General features: G+C 38.1%; 3 protein-coding genes across 6 annotated transcripts in view; 2 read left to right on the top strand and 1 right to left on the bottom strand.

The window, feature by feature from the left end:
• Positions 1-2,196, top strand: part of LOC114876691 — a 45,969-nt gene extending 43,773 nt beyond the window's left edge. For all 3 annotated transcript variants that reach the window (XM_046289329.1, XM_029188453.2, XM_046289330.1), the window contains 4 exons: positions 939-1,115; positions 1,275-1,524; positions 1,596-1,779; positions 1,954-2,196. In XM_046289329.1, the coding sequence (XP_046145285.1) occupies positions 939-1,115; positions 1,275-1,524; positions 1,596-1,779; positions 1,954-2,100 (758 nt within the window). In that variant the 3' untranslated portion in view covers positions 2,101-2,196. The remainder of the gene's footprint in view (positions 1-938; positions 1,116-1,274; positions 1,525-1,595; positions 1,780-1,953) is intronic.
• LOC114876635 (myb-like protein O) lies at positions 2,101-6,809 on the top strand (the record flags this gene model as incomplete). The annotated part of the gene is made up of 1 exon (XM_029188360.2): positions 2,101-6,809. A coding segment is annotated over one exon (768 nt), but the record flags the coding sequence as incomplete, so codon positions are not given.
• Positions 6,810-6,924: 115 nt separating this feature from the next.
• Positions 6,925-9,811, bottom strand: LOC114876692 (chitinase-like protein Idgf4). Of its 2 annotated transcripts, none has more exons than XM_029188455.2 (6): positions 9,704-9,811; positions 9,187-9,322; positions 8,873-9,126; positions 8,438-8,741; positions 7,916-8,078; positions 6,925-7,731 (listed from the first exon to the last, which is right to left on the bottom strand). In XM_029188455.2, exons 2-6 carry the CDS (start codon positions 9,305-9,307, stop codon positions 7,251-7,253), a joined length of 1,323 nt encoding a protein of 440 aa, XP_029044288.1. In that variant the 5' UTR covers positions 9,308-9,322; positions 9,704-9,811; the 3' UTR covers positions 6,925-7,250. The 2 variants fall into 2 exon arrangements, with proteins under 2 accessions (XP_029044288.1, XP_029044289.1); XM_029188456.2 differs by having other exon boundaries at positions 6,925-7,713; positions 9,704-9,810.
• Positions 9,812-15,166: the final 5,355 nt, after the last annotated feature.

Below are 15,166 nucleotides of genomic sequence, written 5' to 3'. Positions count from 1 at the left end.
TTTTTTTCCTTTTTTTTGTGTTCAAGTACTCCTGTGAATTCTCTTTTTCTCTTTGAACAACATTTTGTATACACACCAGTCGAATTTCTCGATGGGAGAAGTACCACTCTCTGTGTGCATTCATGGTGTTATATCTATGGTGTCCCTGTCTCGTTGTACGTGTTCCTTCCAGCCTCGACGTTTACGCCAAACGATATGTCGCAAACGGAAACGAATAAAACCAGAATACTGTCGTTTCCGTCAAAAGATAGTAAAACGAAAAAGAAAAGTTAATAAAATTGTATACGTGTGTATATTGCAATATGTATGGCACGCAAATCAATTTTATTGCGAAATATTTTCCATATGAATGTTGTTTTTGTTCACTTCCCTTGGAAAGCTTAATTAAAAACCATGACGTTTTCATTTTAAACAAACAAAATTTCCATCAATTTTTATGGCAATTAAAATTTTCAAACTCAAAGTACTTCCTACGGTGTTGCTTCTTTTGGATGTTCGTATATTTTTATTTATTTAGCAACGTTTGACTAAAGATTAATTTGAAATTGTTGTTTGCATCCGACTTTTGCAATGTTCAATTAGACAACAAAGGAACAAACATCTCTCATAAAAATGCTTGGTAGAAATCTCTCTTGTACTCTATCTTCTCTACTCTAACTTTGTAACTCGAATAAAAAAAAAGGCTTTTACAAACGCACACACAGTGTATAATCGAACAAAAATATATATATATCAGGTAGGATGGTCAGAATAGACAAGAAAACAACACCCTCCTAACAAGATTTGTGACTGTCGTTCTGTTACCCCACGCAACCTAACCTCTATATCCACGTTTGCCAGCGTGAAAACTGACGAAATGCTTGAAAAAATGGCGTGAACGTCGAGGTAGCTAATTGCAAAGGCTAACTTATTCTGATCACAAATTATGGAACATGAAGCGCCGCATAGTCCGCAACGTAGACGAGAGAGACTGAACCTAAGGATGAAGAGTCTCAGCCTGGATTCACCAGAAGGCACTGCGCATGTCCGACATCGTCCTAGGGATTACTATACCACCGGCCAAAAGGAGTCTACGCCACCCAGACACTCTGATAGTGGAAGCATCAACAGATTGTGTAAGTAACGTAGGCTATTGGTAATTTAAGAGTCAGTATAAGAGGAGGAGCCTCCCACCAATTGTCTTTGATGTGGAGAGAAGTCAGGGATGCCTAGTGAGGGCCTAGGGAGATTCTAGGCAGATCGGTCTGTTTCTGACTCGAGCTATTTTATTGCAGCACCATGCAGCCCAGGACAGGGACATGCTGTCCACAAGCACGTAAGAGGAGCCATCAGGATGTCGAGCATGGAGTTGCCAGACGAGAACGAGAAGTCTTATTCGTCGACAAGCACCTCTCCCTGCCCCTCGCCTCATACCAACAATCAGAACCACATGAACCCCCCTGGGAAACGGGTTCTACCACCTAACAATCTCTATGTGGTACTGTACAACTTCGAGGCGCGTCATCGGGACGAACTGGACTTGAAGTAATCATCGAATAACCTTTCGAAGTTAAAAGCATCCTTTGGCTGCTACTGATGCCCTGATTGCCTTACAGAGCCGGTTACAAGGTGACGGTGCTCGATAAATCCGAGAAGGACTGGTGGAAAGGGAAGTGTTTGGGTGGCCGAGTGGGTTACTTCCCGAGCGCATACGTCATGCGAGTGGAGTCGGGACAGAAGACCCTTCAGGTTACCCGCAATCTGCAGCTAACTGATCAGATCACCCTGTTGCGTGACCAGGTGAGCCATATTGATGCCTAAAAAATAAGGATTGCCATACCAGAAATAAGTCCAGGATCATTATCTCCACAGTCTACCTCATCCATTAAGTCACCATCAGCCTGCTGACGTCCCTATTCTTAGATTTCACTTATTCCACTAAAGATTTTCATGCAAGTGACTTGTTTCTGTCAGATTGTGATCCAGGTGGGCGAAGAGGTAGATGGGGTCGCGATGGTCCGTTGTGCTGCAGACGTCCGATCCGCGGACCACACCGGCAAAGAGGGCGAGGTTCTGTACAAGGAGACCCTGTGCCCGCTGAAGTATTTACAGGAGGTGTGACAGCAGCCTCGCCAGTTAGGCGAGCGTCAGAATCGTGGGAATTTCCGCGAACGATTCGCCGCTTCAACGCGTCGGAGCGCGGTCGAGAAGTACTACGACTGTTTGCAATGCGCGGAACAGTGTCGCCACGTGACCAATGTGGTCCCCATCGCTAACAACAACAACAACAACAACGCTACCAGTACCAACAACAACATGAAACTGGTGAAAAGCTCTAAGAACCACAATTTGATACCAAAGAGTGGCATGAACAATTACCAAATGACCAAATCCATCAGTTCAACGTTGACGAAGGAGAACACCAAGGCCTTGGCTCGTCTGGACGAAAACAGACCCCTGAAGAACCTTCAAAGCACCAACTTAACTAGGTCCTTGAAGAACCAACCGCTGCCTTTGACCCCGGCGAAGAAGAGGTCCTCGCTGGCTCGTCCGGTACGCGTTTACGACTCGTTCTCGCAGCCTAGGAAATTGATGTCCGCCAACTACGCCTTCCAGAACCTGCAGAAAACCACCAGCGAGTCCACGTACGAGGAGGACGAGCACGAGGAGACTGGCTGGCCTATCCGGCTGAGGCTGGAGCAGATGCTCGAGCTTACTCTGCCGCAGACCAAAAGGAAGAGGAAGAAGAAGACGTCGATGATGCTGATGAAGCAGCAACAGTCCAACAAGCACGCGTGCAAAGACACGGAGAGGCTGTTGCGCGTCCTTAGCGTGAACAATGTGGACCAAGATAATAGGTACAACGTCACACGGTGTTCCGTTATGTAGAGACTCGTATAGACCAGCTGGAGAGACTGGTGCTCGTTGGAGGTGGGTTAAGCAGCTGGCCTGAGATGCTGAAGTGAGAGAATGAAAGCTTTGAATCGCTTTAAATATTATTCTAAGCATTTGGATAGCTTTTGCTGTTGACCAGCTAGATTCTGGAGAGCCTTAACGAAGGAACCAACAGCCTTTCGAGTGGGCCCTACTTGGAAGTTGGGTCTCCGAAGGTCAAACGAGGAAATGAATCCCCGTTAGTCGAATTTTATCAGGAACGATGGTACAATAGTGTCTGGGCAGAGTGTTAATTGGGCAGCATCGATTTGGATATGAATTTATAGGTTAACTTAACCTAACCTAATGGTATCAAATATGGCGGGATATGGAGGATCAATGGAGTCTATGGAGGCAGTCATTTGGACAGTAATGGTTTCAACATGAAGTTGCATTAAGGTTCCCTTAACAAATGGTTAAGATCTGAATGATTTTTCTATAAATACGAGAGGATTGAATGATCGGAATTTCCAAAATTGGAAATTCTTAAACGAACAACAAAAGAAACATCCAAATCATTCGAAATCTTTTATTTTTATCGACCAAAACGATGAGAACGATACTACGCGCGATTTCTACCAATAAATCCTGAAACCCACCCTTCGAGCACCGCTTTGAAGTCGAGCTTGATCCTCGATTTCGAAGGATTTCCATTTGGAAGCCGCACAAACGCGCGTTTCCCATAAGAAAGTTTTTCGTTCAGTGTGACTCGAGTGTTAGTACTTTTCAATCGCTTGTTGGGTTTGATAAAATCGTCCTCTCGCTGTCGAGAGATCGATGTTTATATGGTTTTTAAAATAGATGCATTTTAAGGGAATAATCGAGATCAAGAATCAGCATCGTCATCCAATGATATCCGAAAATATTGAAAGATGATGTTTTAATCTATCCAGCAAATATCTCCTGAACCGTATTAATTTTTGGAAAAATGAATAGTTTAGAAAATAATTGCTTGGATAAATTAATACAGTTATTTATTTGTGCATTTATTTGTTGTCGTTGTTTTGCTAACTTATTTGTTGCTTTATATTTGTTAAATATTTACAGATTTTACTATTAATTATTTATTCGGATATCATTCAGAACCGATGAGACAAAAAACATAGAACCGATAGAGGTACTCTTTCGTTAGCTGATCATGAAATATTACGAATTACCATCCCCCCATTTTGCAGGGTACATTACAACTCCTTTTTCATAATTATCAAAATGAAAAACAGCGTTCTTGAAAAATTTATTTTCATTCAGTATGTTTTGAAGTATGAAAGGTCGAATTAAAAATCGTAACTGGAGGATTTAAAGGCTACAATTGCATATTGCATTCCGTCCCCGGAAGTTCAACTTATGAAACTCGTGTGTACTTCATTTATTCTCCGATCGCATAAACACCATCAAATTTTATCTATCTTTTGTTTAAGCCAAGAAGGTTTGTTTACAGCGTTGCTGAAAATTGTTGATTACTGTTTCGTTGGAAAATGAAATAGGAATGAAAATGATAAAAATATGTTAAAGAATTAGAGGAAATTGTACGAATAAATGTTATCGACTGTTGGAAATGAAATTGTTGTAAGTGATAACAAATATATTTATTGAATACCGAAGGATTCAATAGACCATTGATAAAATTAAGTCGAACGAAACATACTTTTCCTACAATCTCGTTTGTTGTTTCTTACAACAATTCAAGTTTTCCAGAATGATTCTATTAAATAACGCGATATTTTATCTGAATGTTGACCAATCGTGAGATTTGCATTTACCTGGTATGCATTTACGAGTACTGGACATCTTTGAAGGTATGTAATATGATTTCTTTTAAATAAAACCACCCAAGACAATGAAAATACAATTAAAAAATCAATTGAATCACATTTCTGTAAAAATCAGTTGATTTGTTCTCAACATGAATTAATTACATATTTCATAAGAATACACAAGTTCCAAATTTTGTCGTTCAAACTTATTGCATGCCTTCAAAAATGCTGTACATCTGCATCCTGAAAAATATATAAATGTTGAAGATCTTCATTCCAGTGTCTTAAAAAGAGAAAGAATAAGTTATGTACAAAAAGAAAGGAGGAAGAAAGGATTCGCAAATTTATTTGTTTCTTCGTCAAATTAATTGAAAATAATAATTCGCAAACATATTTCTTCCTTAAAGATAGAGAAAGCGACAGATTTTCTCACTGCTGCTTCTTTTATCATTTTTTCTATGACACACAAGTGTTGCATTTCCACAATCTAATTTTTCAAGCACCAAAGAAAAAAGCATTTGAGAGAAAACGTTCCACACAGTATTCACGAATAGAGATGGAAGGAAGTCACGTCAGAGAGCTCCACCTACTTATTTTTTCACTGTCCGACAAGAAGCAGTCTAGGCTAATCTATTATTGCGCACTGATAATGCTTTTGTCAACATTAATCTCATCGAGTGTGTCCTGTTCCTGTTGAAAATCCTTGGATCGTCCTCAATCGCGTCGAACTCGTTCGAGAAACTCGGGAAAACCATTTTCATCTTCATCACAAAACCGAATTGTTATTGTACAACCCATTCAAGCCAGGGAAAGATCGGAAAATTTCTGTTTTTGGTTATTCATTTTACTTTAACAACACTATTTTCCTATTTTCTAGTTTTTCTCTGTTGTTTTCTGGAAATCTCCTACTGATTTTCCCCAGGATTTTGGTTTTTCTTCATCACAATTGATGAAAATTTGAAATTTTTTGATTTTCTTACATTTTTTATTTCCAAATTTCCCGAAACAATGATTTTTCCTTAAAAAAATCGGGGAAAATATTTTTTACCCTTCGCGGGATTTGAACCGCAGACCACGCCATGGATAGACAAGCACCTAACACCCTTCGCCGAATAAACCTTACAACGAGAAGCTTTTCTTAAAGTTATTTCTTTGTAAATAGAAAAAATAGTTCGATTAATTATTTAATAAAAAATAGAATTGAAAATAAGTTTCCAAGTTTTACGAACGAGTTCCTGTCAACAATTCACGAGAATCATGGTAGATTAGGATTAAGTATCAGGAATAACTATTGTGTTATTGTACGTTGTAACGCTGCATATATTATATTTCATTAATATTATATGCCATGATGTAACGAGTGCCCTAATCCTGTTAAAAAAACAAAAACTGTATATCGAATTATTAATTGTACCACTAGTGTGTAAGCTATTTCCAACTACCATGCCCAGTATTTTCTAAGTATTACGACTAATGCGGCAAGGATGTGTTCGTGTTGCGTTGTAACCACTTCCGGTCTGCTGTTTCACCGAATCACATGCCTGAAAAATTTTCAATTAATAAAATTGCTCGTCTACTGCCAGAATGAAAGATCGATATTATGAAGGTACAAAAGGATACAAATATTTAAAATCAAATTTAAATTTAAAATTGACCAATGGACGTTTCCTGTATCTATGATCCATCAATCTCAAATTTTCTAATCTCCAACTTATACTGTTAAAAAAAATGAAGGCCCGGTATTGAACTGGTTAATTAAGTATAAAATTACTAAGTTACATGTTTTTAATTGGGACATCGAGATCAGTGACATGGACCAGTTCGATTCGGTCAAATGACAATCCGGAAAGAGGAAGTTAAGTTAACATAAATCAACGTAAAATCGAAACATCGTGAGTTCGAACGAAACAATAAGAATCGAGAACAGAATGTACAAGAGATTTCAGGAACCGTTTCGTTACGCTCGATGGTATACCAGTGGCTATGGTTTTAGCTGTGTCTCGTGTGCCATAACACCTAATGTTTGATATGTCTAACGAATTTAGTCCGTTTACAAGGTAACCTTTCGTACACACCCGAGCAAATGTGTTTATCTGAATTCATAGACTGCACGAAATATATATATATATATATATATCTATACATATACGGGGAATTCCAATGACTAACTCCCTATGGTGTCCCATAATCAACCAATGAAAACCTTCGAGACAGTGCATCCAACTTTTGTTCAGGGAATGTTAGAGAAAAAGAAGAATTTCAAAAAGTACATACATTTATTCTTGATACAACACTTCTAATACATCTTCGTCGATCGTTAAAACGTAACGCATGATCTATCTTAAAAATATAAAAAAATCGGTACAAGTACACAGAAGGTGATGATCCATGCCAATTTACACTGCTAAGATAACTTTAAAATTAACAAACAAGAAGAATGGTAACCTCGACTTATTGAATGCTTCATTTTTCACCATAATACAAAAATCTACCAAAAGGAACTTAGAAGCTTCTCAATCAACTTGACATAACGTTAGATTCAAATTCTAACCAAAATAGGTCACTCCAGTGTCTAGTGACTTTTTACAACTTGTATTTGGCACCCCTGACAATGGGGAATTTGTCGCCAGTGCAGACACCACGAAAATCGTCCAAAGAGAGGTCACAAATGGCCACACCACCAAGACCCTTCGCTTTAACGTAAGCAGCCTTGTTGCCAGCTGTGTCAGGATCCTCGTAACCGACCCAAATTCCGTCGTTACCGGTGGTCTCGTCGTAAGGTTGGTACGCATAGCTGCCATATTTTTTCGAAGGATCTCCTACGCGTCTCAGACGACCCACAGCACTTTCTGTAAGTCTGGAACACACCTCAGCGTATGAGAGAACGCCTGGTATGTTGGTGTGGGGTCCTTCGGCTCCTGGACCCTCGGCCACCAGGGGTGGTACCCCTGATATCTGACTGTCAGCAGTGAGTTTCCATGTCCGAGCGTAAGTTGGGATTCCCACCACTATTTTGGAGCCTGGGGTGCCATGCTCCAGCCAATACCTTGAAGAAGAATTTATACTTTACGGATATTTTTGATTTCGCCCTCCTAAGTTAGAGGATCTAGGGAATTTCTAGGGGTGGTAAGCCTGGAAGTCGAGGATTCTTTTTTTCTATATTGCATTTGAGACGAATATTAATTTCCAATTTGTTTGGAGGTTAGTAATTCTCCCTAGTGGTAAATAACGTAATTTTTTCTTCTCACCTGGTTGGTACATCGACGTTGTCTTCAGTCCCACGGCCATAGCTCTCGTAAATGGGTGCTGGGTAGTCAGCCTCCTGAGGATTACGTTCAGGTGTCTTCTGGTCGAAGGTGAACAAATGAACAGCATCGATGTTGGGTGCCAGCAGTCTTGCATCGAAGTACACTGTAAAAAATGAATAAGAACCTTATTCCAATTTCCAAATAATAAAATACAATCCTACTGTGTTCCCCTATAAGGACCCATCAATCCCAAGATCCTATCTCCGTAATACTTGTTATATATATCTTGACACAGAAATTTTTATAGACTTGTGTATCCTGTCACATTGTTTGCAGTTCATGTGGCTGGCAAGAAGACGCGTTGTAGATCCGCAACGTTCAATATTTACAGAACGTGACGGTGATTTTCGAGCCGGCTGTCTCTACAGGCACGTTCTTAATTTCGAGGCAAACACCGATATCGGTAGGGCAACGAGATAAATGCAAGTACAAATATTTCAGAAGAGGTGTGTCAGTACTGACCACTGTTGTTGATGTGGGGAAGGACAGCGATGGTCAGGGCCTTCATCCTGGGTCTGAGCTGAGCCTTCAGGTCGCGGACCAAGATCGTAAAACCATCGCGATGCTCGTCTTCCTTGTCGTCCTTGAACTTGCCATAGCCGAAGGTCTTTTTGATGCCGTGCCACAGGGAGCCGAAGGTGCCGCGCTGCTTCTTTACCTTGACTGGGGGAAACTGCCAGGCTAAGTCGATTCCGTCAAAGTCGTAGTCGTTGAACAATCGGTTCACCGAGTTGATGAACTTAGACCTGGCTTCCGATGTCTCTGTCTGAAAGTAATTTCATACATCGAACAATGTACCATTTTTCTAAGACCGTAGATCTACTGGGCCAGGATCTACGGCTCCTCTAGCGGAGCGTAAATGTCAGAGTGCCTTAGAAATAGAGAGGCAACACTTACGACGACGAGGTATTTGTGGGTCTCATCCTCAGGGTCAGCGTTCCCACCGATGCTGAGGTACACCTTCAGCTCTGGGAAGGATTTCTTCAGCTGGGTGGCGAGCTTGTAATAAGAGTACCCTGCTCCAGTGTCGAGGTTCGGATTCAGTGGGACAACTTCGAATGTGTCGCTTTTGATTCCAGCGAATCCATAGATCAGGTGGGTGCAGAGGGACAACGCTGAACGGACGTCCTCGAGCTGGAACTTTCCTGGTCCTGAAACGAGGGGGGAAATATTAGTGAAAGGTCTGAATATTGATTAATAAAGAATTTTACCTTGCCGTTCGAAGGCTGTGCTGTTCCAGTAACACACTACCTTATTGTGCTCGTGAACGTCGACGGTTAGAACCGACTGGACGAAAAATACCGCGATCGCGGTGAATATTAACACCTTCATTTTCACAGACTGGCTCTAAAAATACACACACTATGTCAGTTATACACATATAAGAATGGTAAATTAAATTTGCACTCCTGTTATAAAATTCATGGTTACTTTGAAATTTAAAATTATTGCAAAAATACACTACTATTTTTATAATAATAATGAACAAAGTAATATTTTCAGTTTATGGAACATCCGCCCATAGTTCAAAATTGCCATTTTGCTATTAATATCAAGATCCATCAAAGTAAAATAAATTATTATATTATTAATAAATCATCACAATTTTCAAATTCTAACGGCAGGAATAGTATATCGACTTATAATTTTAATGAAGATCCAAGGTCAGCCTTATGTTTCCAACACAAAACCGTCAAATTCGAAACGAAAAGAAAGAACACGTCTTACCTTTCTGCGAGGAAGAAGCAGACTGTCTGAAGCGATTTCTTCGTCAGGGACTTTGATACCTTGGCCTGACCTACAGCTAAGGAGTGGGGCTGCTGGATCGTACGTCAGATACGTGATCTTTCAGAACAGTTTCTCCGATTCGCTATACGCCACATGCATACAGAGTGATTCATAAATGCATCACGTGATTGAATATACATCTCAAAACAAGCAAAAAGTAAAGAACCTTTATGTTGAAGGCATATACCAGTTGGACGGTTTGTAAACCAACAAAATGGAACTTTATAAAGAAACACTAATATTAGTGCAGTAAAATTTGTTTTATAATTTTTTAATTAATTTAAATTAAATGATGGGAAATTATTGAAAATATTCAGTCCAAGATGGCACCTGGAAGAAGTAAATCTACGGTGTATAGACCTTAGATTAATGACTTTCGATCACAACTTGTTAAATTTTATATAAAAATTATGATCTAAATTTAAAACTAACTGGAATTGGAATTATGGGAAATTATCTAACCTTACATTCTAGAAAATGAAATTTATGGAGTGTATGATAGCAAATTTTTCAAGAAAATTAGAACACCCGGTATATGAGACCGTCTTGAGAACTCAAGACTGTAACCGAAAAGTTTCTTGGAACCTCGATTGTTGTCTATTGAAGAATTAAACGCGGGAAAGGTCGACGAGCGAACGATAATCGAGGCATTTCTTGGAACATTGAATAATTTGTCTCTCGTATTGAAGACGTCACACGATACCATGATGTTACAGAACTCTCTGGACCACTGTAATCATTTTGTTTCTTGTTTTAACACTTAAACAGCAGAGCTTGGGTCAACCGTGACCCAAACTTACGAAACATATCAAGGATATCAAGGATAATTTTCAAATCAAAGAATTTCATATATTAGAAGAATAATTTTTAAAAGAAATAGAAAATTAAATTAAAATTGGGGCTCTCTCCATGGTCCGCCGTTCGAAGGTTAAAAGCAGCATCTTCCAAGCAAGTTTAATTAAGCTAATTAATATAATAACATTTATCAGACCCAGCAATGATAATTTTATAAAAAAATATCACTTATTTAGGTTTTGAATAAAGTTTTAGTTTTTTAATTATCTCAGGTGATCCTATGGGGTCCACCATACTTCTAACGTCCAAGATGGCCACCATAAGCGAATGGTGGAATGATGCTTATCCATTTTTTAAATTATTTATAAAGAAATACGTGATGTTTATACAAATGGATAATACAATTGTTTACCAAAAATTAAAGGCAATTTAGCAAATTACCAGGAAATCCTTCTGCCTTGTTATTCAAGTATTCTGCCTGGTACTAACAGTATCTGTGATGAATAATTTTACGTTAATTTATTGGAATTCAGACGCAACGGAATCGCAACCTTTCTCTGAGGTTATCACGTTAGCGTAGAAATCGTTTGCAGAGACGGTTGACGATGCTAGTTCCTTCGGTTTTTAAATTCCAATAGATAATTCACCTTTTCGACCAAAGTAACTGGGAGAATAAAAGATCCATTTATTTCTTGGTATGCCAGTATGCCCTGCTTTTATTAGCAATGTATACGTCTCAAGGTTTGTTTTGATGCTGTACACGGTTGGTGGTTCGAACACGATAATTCGACTTCCTTTACGTTAATCAAATGCGACCTAGATGTGGCATCAGCAGCAGGGATGTATGATCTCATCTCGAAACGTGTGGAACGATCCTTCGCAATTACCATCATAACTCAGCTCGCGTATTTGCTAATTCGTGTGGAAAACGTCCTTGGTAAGAGTAACGTCTGTCTTTCCTTTATTTCATGTGCTTTGTTAGAGATAGTAAGGACGCGTCCGGAGAGTCGGCGACGCATGGCTTTTAAGTTATGAGCTTTGGCCCTGGGGGTTCCTGAGAGTTAAGGCTCCCAATTCTTATTTCACTGATTTGGTGAGATAGAAGCGTGGAAATTTTCCTTTTATCATAGTTCTCTATAGATACCAAGGATCCTTCCGGAGAGTCGGCGACACACGGTACTTTGGCTCTGAACCTGGAGATTCCCAACTTTCCTCTTGCCAATCTGGCTAAAGTGGGACTTCAAAACATTTCCTTCCATGATTGATTCCTAACACTATGCTTTGACAATTTCCTGCCCTATTAGATACACCCCTTCTACATGTATCTGTACCCTATCCTATCTTCTAGACAGACAAAGTACACAAAGTTTCCTTTTAAATATTGTCTCTATAGTTGCAAGATAAACTATTCACTGCCTATTACTTAAAATGGAGGGAATAACGAAAGACTGTTCCAAAGAGAGTGATAAGAACAGATACACAACAATATAAAAAATACAAGTGTTCTTAATGATTCCCCTCTCTTTAGATAAGAACAAAAACAAGCATGAATGATTATACTAACATCTGTTTACACAGTATCCCTATTTTTCCATTTCCTTAGAATTTACATAGCACCATCTAGTTGTAAATAATTCATGTCAAAAGGTAAACCTGCTGACATCCTCCAAAAAATTCGACTGAACCAATCTTATCGATGAATATAAATTTTATTCTTTGTATGTAGTTTTTCTTCGGGCTAAAAATAGCTCGGACAATGGTACCATAATGTCGTTACGATTCGTAGTATCATAGCATTACAGAAACGATTAAACGCGATGCAAATCTGTTCTAGGAATCGCGACTGTTCCGTATCGTGTTCAACGCTTACATAACCTGTACATACATGTACATAAGCACGTCTGACTCATTGGCAAATAAAATCAGCTAAGATTATGTATTCTGAGAAGTTCGATGTGATCTAGATCCAAATATCCCTGGTGCTTTACATATAATTTGACTTGCTATGCGATGCCAGCAACAGGAAGCATGAGGACAATGACGCCCAATAAAAGCATTTAATTCAGAGGACGATTTTTATTGTTTCACAAGCTCTATTGTTTATTCTAATTGTTATGTGTAGGATTTTTAATTGGGGCAAGGATGGAAGGGCGAAGTCCCAGGATTTTGACTTAGAGAGAGGATCAGGGGGCCAGTTTCATTGGAGGCATCAAGTGTTTCAATTTTAATTTGATTTTCATTCATAATAAGAGAATTATTGCATTCATTTATTGGTTTATTTTGATAATTTCTAGGTTATAAGCAGTGGAGCCACTATGGAAGCTCAGGGAACCCCCTGGCATAGAGTGGTGGGGGATCCTCTTGTAGGTTCAACCCCTGCTTAGTAATGCCAATTGCAAACTTGGTAATAGAACACTTTAGTTACTTCTAATACTTGTAAATTATATAAATCATAAGGAAGAATAAAAAATATTTTTTACTTTGTTTGCTACATGTTTGCAAGTTACATAATGTCGAAGTATTATCACATAGTTTTACGAAGCATCTTATGCACGTAAATATTGCATTATATGACTGCGTTGACACATCTGTAAGAATAAATATTACAGAGAAATCTGTCTTGCCCCAATAACCTTTAACAGAGATATGTTGTACATCTGGAAGTAATCAGTCTCTTCATTTAATAACAACTGAAGCACTGTTTTTTAATCAGTGACTTAAATGTAATTATCTTATTGCTATATTGTTTTATTTTATGGTTATATCGTAATATTTGGTTATATCTAAAGAGGAAAAATTAAAATATACGTAAAAAGGACTAAAACACCATTTTTGTGTTGAATTAAAGTAAAAAACATTAATAATCGTCTTAGAATTAAACTAGGTCTTCGATTACACATCTGCACCTTTTAAAACTAATTTTTTTAATGAAAATATATGTTTGTTTAATGTGTACAGCAATTAGAAACAATATTATATTATTTTTAAACAATTTAATAAGTTTAAAGCACTGAGTTATCTTTATTTTTGTGTTTCGTCATTTGAATTTTTATCTATTCGCGCGTGTTTTTTAAACGATACAGGTGGCGCCATTTAACGGAGATCTTAGGAACTAACAGAATAAAAAATTCCGTTTTTTAGCAAAATAAGGAACTTTTGGGCTTTTCCGAGGCCGCCAAATGATTCTACGACCTCGAATGCATAAGAAAAGTGTCCTCACAATCAATTTAAAGCTTTAATTAAGAAAATAAGAAAAATAGGCATTTCATGGACCACAAAATTGGCGTCCATCTAGCGGCAGAAAGGTGGAACTAACGAAATACGAAAAATTCCGTTTTATGGCAAAATAAGGAATTTTGGGGCATTTTCGAGGCTGCCAAATGATTCTACGACCTCGATTACATAGGAAAAATGCTCTCATAATTAATTTAAAGCCATAATTAAAAAATAAGAAAAATAATCGCTACTTTACCTGCTGTTTATATGTAAAGGGCTGTTTAGGTTTGTTTAACGTGTACAGCAGTTAGAAACAGTATTATATTGTTTTTAAACAATTTAATAAGTTTATAGCACTGAGGTACCTTTACTTTTGTATTTCGTCATTTGAATTTTTATCAATTCGCGCGTGTTTTTAAAACGACATAGGTGGCGCCATCTATTAGCGATCTTAGGAACTAACAGGACAGAAAATTCCGTTTTTTAGCAAAATAAGGAACTTTTGGGCTTTTCCGTGGCTGCCAAATGATTCTACGACCTCGAATGCATAAGAAAAATGTCCTCATAATCAATTTAAAGCTTTAATTAAGAAAATAAGAAAAATAGGCATTTCATGGACCACAAAATTGGCGTCCATCTAGCGGCAAAAAGGTGGAACTAACAAAAGACGAAAAATTCCGTTTTTTGGCAAAATAAGGAATTTTTGAGCATTTTCGAGGTCACCAAATGATTCTACGACCTCGATTACATAGGAAAAATGTTTTCACAGTTAATTTAAAGCTTTAATTAAACAAATAAGAAAAATAGTAACTATCATTGTTAATTCGATATGTAACATCTTTTATACATTATTTCATATAATTAGGCCAATATTTGATGTTAGAAAAGCTTTTACTTGGTTTACAAATTCAAATAAGCCAAAAAGAAGGAAGTTTGGCCCTTTGCATATAAACAGCAGGTAAAGTAGCGATTATTTTTCTTGTTTTTTAATTATGGCTTTAAATTAATTACGAGAGCATTTTTCCTATGTAATTGAGGTCATAGAATCATTTGGCAGCCTCGAAAATGCCCAAAAATTCCTTATTTTGCCAAAAAATGGAATTTTTTGTATTTCGTTAGTTCCACCTTTTTGCCGCTAGATGGACGCCAATTTTGTGGTCCATGAAATGCCTATTTTTCTTATTTTCTTAATTAAAGCTTTAAATTGATTGTGAGGGCACTTTTCTTATGCATTCGAGGTCGTAGAATCATTTGGCGGCCTCGGAAAAGCCCAAAAGTTCCTTATTTTGCTAAAAAACGGAATTTTCTATTCTGTTAGTTCCTAAGATCGCCGCTAGATGGCGCCACTTGTGCCGTTTTAGAAACGCGCGCGAATTGGTGTAAAATTTAAAA

This window comes from Osmia bicornis, chromosome 16 (genome assembly GCF_907164935.1).
Source record: "Osmia bicornis bicornis chromosome 16, iOsmBic2.1, whole genome shotgun sequence".
Classification (NCBI taxonomy): domain Eukaryota; kingdom Metazoa; phylum Arthropoda; class Insecta; order Hymenoptera; family Megachilidae; genus Osmia; species Osmia bicornis.
The sequence above is the reverse complement of the archived record's forward strand: the minus strand, read 5'-3'. Positions and strand labels throughout refer to the sequence as shown.

What these genes read in the sequence shown, in the direction of transcription:
- LOC114876692 (XM_029188455.2), bottom strand. Translation starts at nt 9,307, where the DNA reads ATGAAGGTGTTAATATTCACCGCGATCGCGGTATTTTTCGTCCAGTCG. An exon ending in CACAGCCTTCGAACGGCAAG is followed by an intron (nt 9,127 to 9,186) that starts GTAAAATTCTTT and finishes CCCTCGTTTCAG; the next exon opens with GACCAGGAAAGTTCCAGCTC. An exon ending in TCCCCACATCAACAACAGTG is followed by an intron (nt 8,079 to 8,437) that starts GTCAGTACTGAC and finishes CATTTTTTACAG; the next exon opens with TGTACTTCGATGCAAGACTG.